The sequence below is a fragment of the Austrofundulus limnaeus genome, unplaced genomic scaffold, assembly GCF_001266775.1.
Source record: "Austrofundulus limnaeus strain Quisiro unplaced genomic scaffold, Austrofundulus_limnaeus-1.0 Scaffold1163, whole genome shotgun sequence".
NCBI lineage: Eukaryota > Metazoa > Chordata > Actinopteri > Cyprinodontiformes > Rivulidae > Austrofundulus > Austrofundulus limnaeus.
Window position 1 is genome coordinate 61,926 of NW_013953565.1, and position 4,294 is coordinate 66,219.

The 4,294-nt window shown below is 39.9% G+C and overlaps 1 protein-coding gene across 1 annotated transcript in view; it reads right to left on the minus strand.

Moving 5' to 3' along the window:
- The window catches only part of tbx15 (T-box transcription factor 15), a 25,165-nt gene that overhangs the window by 13,099 nt on the left and 7,772 nt on the right, over positions 1 to 4,294 (minus strand). Inside the window, exon 5 of the mRNA XM_014031033.1 lies at positions 933 to 1,104. Within this exon, the coding sequence (XP_013886487.1) occupies positions 933 to 1,104 (172 nt within the window). The remainder of the gene's footprint in view (positions 1 to 932; positions 1,105 to 4,294) is intronic.

Consider the following 4,294-nt stretch of genomic DNA (forward strand, 5'->3'; position numbering starts at 1 on the left):
TTGTATAGGTCCTCTGGACGGGTTCTTCTTTAATGAATTCATTAAAGAAGAACCCGTCCAGAGGACCTATACAATTTTTTTCCTTTTGATTTTTTTTCCTTTTGATTTTTTACCTGGATTACTGAGATGCATCAGGACATTTTCTAATATGTTTGGCTGAATACATTTTTTCATGCTTGAGGAAAAAAAATCTCGTGACGATTGTATGCAAGTGTGGAAGTCAGACATGAAGCACAACACTGTGCTCTGCAACCAAACATTCATCATGGAAGTACCCACAAGTGGGTCCTGCTAACCTTAAAAACCAACAAGATGAGATTTAATGTTTAATGTCTTAGCATGGTAACACTGCCGAAACATGGTCGCCTCCACTGTGTTATCATCTTCCATCACTGACAAAGTTCCCACCCCCTCTTTATATACATTAAATGAAAGGTACGGTGATTGGCTACACAGCTGTAGCGTCAGAACKAAGCTTGGAGCTGGTTGGCCAATTTTACAGTCAATCAAAGCTAGAAAGACGGAAACCAGAAGTTGGTCACTACTGAGATATAATTGGCCCTAGACAGCCAAAACTTGAACCCAGTTGGTCAAATGAGGTGTCAATCGAAAGAGGAGGGCTTAGACATCAAGTATGATGCATTGCACACAGACACAGGAAGAACAGGAAACTGATATTATACTTCAAAATAAAACAAATACAAAATGGCATGTGGGCGTTCCGCTGAATGTTAACAGGTTGTGATCTCATCTGTTAACTRCTAGAAACTCCAGCCCCCAACAACAAGATCACATGGCAACAAAAAAAGTGAGGGGGCACATTTAGTACTGCAATATGACAAAAAATTAACCATATAAAATAATATCTCTCTAACATATTTTGTGAAGGTTCATGCTTGCTGAAGAGATGTAGAAAAGGAGGTTTTGCTTACATGTCCCTGATCGTCCAGCTCATTGTTGGTGAGTTTGAGCTTGTCAAAGCTGACCACCTGCCTCATCCAGGTGTCTCCTGAAGCCAGAGAGTCTGGGTGGATGTAAACCCTCGGAGGTACCGGAGAGTCGGCATTTCCTGCCACCATCCACTTGGAGCTGTGATACACATACCTGCAAGAAGAGACAGGTAAAAACACTGGTGGTTACACACTATTTCTTTTACGCCCATGTTTGTCTCAGGATGATAAATACAAATAGATATTTTTAAGTTGTTCTGGAGCCAAAACAACTGTTGAACACAGCCGTTTTATTTATTATTTATTGATACGGTTTTTCTATTGAAAAACTGCGTCTACCACATTTTACACATTTAATACAAATTTCAGAAAACACTGAAACACAGGCGGTAAAGTTTTTTCTTGTGTTTGGATATGCATTAGTGCCTCTGGCATTGACAGCTTACACATCTAGAAAGGCACCATAAATGCAAAAAAATATATCTATATATCTATCTAGCTATCTATATATATTTTTAATGTATATACGTAAAGTTGTAAAACGTATAATGTATATACATAATGTGTTACACATGGAGTTTTTTATTTATTTATTTATTTGACCTTTATTTATCCAGGTAAACTGTTTGAGAACCACTTCTCCTTTACAAACATGACCCGGCATACACCGAGTGCACTGCAATATACTTATTCAGCCATAGTAAAGTGATTGTAAATTTTAATCGTGATAAAAAATTTTAATCTATACCCAGCACTAAAATTAATCAATATGAGTTAACTCGATTAATTTCACAGCCCCAGTTTAATACTAATCATGTTTATGTTTCATAAAGAGGTCTAATGTTCCTCCATCTTCTTACTGTTTTTAAAACTCATTTAATGTCACTTTTTTCCATTTTATTTATTTATTTGAATGGAACAATGTATATTAATAAATGATGACAGTATTCAGTGTGAGATTAAATCATACAAATGTCAACTTTGCTAACTTTCTCCTCTCACCCATCACTACCACAGGCTCCAGAGGACATCCCAGAACAGAGCTCGTCCTCTGCACCAGTTTGTCAAACCTGTTCCTGTCCCTTTCAGCCCCCCCTCCCAGCAGACCACTCCATAGAAATAGGTTGATTCTTCCACTGAGTCATAAAAGGTCTTTAACAGAGTCCTGCAGACGCTGAAGAACCTCAGTTTCTTCAACAAGTGGAGTCTAACCTGGCCCTTCTTATACAGGACGTCTGTGTTTGTAGTCCAGTCCTTTCCCTGGATGTTCACCGGTGCTGTAGGGGGTGGCTTCCTCCTGAGGTCTGTGACCATCTCTTTCATCTTGCTGATTGATTTGGAGAGCGTTGGTCTCACACCAGCCAACAAAGTCACTGATGACCCCCCTGTATTCCTCATCATTCCAGTCTGATACGCATCCAATGATGGCCGTATCATCCGAGAACTTCTGAAGGTGGCAGTGGTCCGAGTTGTACCTGAAGTCTGACGTGTACAGACTGAACAGAAAGGGTGAGAGGACCGTGCCCTGTGGTGCCCCCGTGCTGCAGACTACCACATCAGACACCGTCGCGGAGCCTCACACACTGTGGTCTGTTGGTGAGGTAGTTGATGGTCCATGCTGTCAGCTGCCTGTCCACTCCAGCTCCCTCCAGCTTCCCTCTCAGCAGAGCAGGCTGGATGGTGTTGAAAGCACTGGAGAAGTCGAAGAACATGACTCTCACAGTGTTTCCTGTTTGCTCTRGGTGAGAGAGACCGGTGCTGCAGGTAGATGACAGCATCTTCCACCCTAAAGCCAGGCTGACAGGTGAACTGCAGGGCGTCCAGCCCTGGGCTCACCAGGACTGAAGGGGCTGCATATTTAAGGCGGCTCCATGGTCTTTATCAGATAAGTCAGAGCCACAGCTCTGTAGTGGTTGGGGTCCCTGGGGTGTGAGATCTTTGGCACTGGAACCACACAGGAAGTCTCTTCCACAGGTCAGAAACCCTCTCCAGACTCAGGCTCAGGTCGAAGTTATGCAGGACCACCTGACAGAGCTGGTCTGCACAGTCCCCGAGAGGTCTGGGTCTGATTCCATCCGGACCTGCTGCCTTCCTGACCTTTGTTTTTTTTAGCTGACTTCTCACCTGATCAGCTGTGTCTCCTGATCATTCTTGGGTTTTGTGATCTGCAGAGATCTTTAGTACCTCTGTTATATTTTATAGCTAAAAAATCATCTGGTTTTCATTTATCAGGTAAATGAGTGGTGAGTAAAGAGTGAAGTGAAGATCTTTGTTATTTCAGATAAACTATTTATGAAAACATCATTGAAATTTTTCAGATCTTTAATCTGAACATTATTCCCAGTTAATTCAAGGAATTTGTTGTCCTGTTTTTGTGTTGTTTATGATTTTTTATTTTATTTTAAAACCTGGTTAGCTTCAAACATGTGTCTACAGTAAGTGATGTCTTTGTGCTGGAGAATAAACTCTAAACACAAGTGTCAAATAAAATAATCCATATGTAATCTCACGCTCGGCTGCTTAGTTTCAATTAAGCTTTGCCAAAATGTAATGTGCGTGAGTTTAGATTCACACTCATAACAGCAGGAAGAACAAAAATTAGGACTGAGGAAGAGGAAAATTAACTTTAAATGTTTATTTTTCTACAACTGGCAAACTAAAAAATTTTTTTGCATAACCAAAAAACAAAACTGGCAGGGTGAGAAAAAATATCTAACAATACAAAAAAGGAACAAAATAGGAGAAAAATAAATGAAAATAGGCATGACAAAGAAAACAAAGATCGGAGTTCATGAAGCGAGAAAATTAAAGGAAAAACTGGGTGAGATAAAAACAGTGGACAGGAATTAAAAAGAAAAGGGACGAGGAGATGAAGAATGAGAGTGAGGTTAGAAATGAGTAGAGGAGAGAAACGCTGCGAAGCACAGCTGTTTTCTTTTAGTTCAGGCTCAGTTGAAAATGTTTTATCTGCAGCGTCTCTGCCAAAGTCATCAGTCACTCCTGAAACATGGACAGAACTCTCATTGTGTCCTTTTGTGTTTGTCTTCAACAGGTCACACCACACCGTTTTACAAACATATATTCAGAAAAGAGGGGACAGAAATATCTGTCTCTTTTCTGCCACCAAAATCATAAAAACCAGTAAACAGTGTTGTATAAAGTACCTCAAAGTGATACTTGAGTAAAAGTACAAGTACCTTATCATAAAAATACTTTGGTAAAAGTTAAAGTCTTCTCTAAAAATATTACTTGACTAAAAGTCTTAAAAGTATCTGATATTTTTTGTACTTAAGTATCAAAAGTACCTACAGAAAAGTACATTTCTGACACAAAATCTCCTTAAG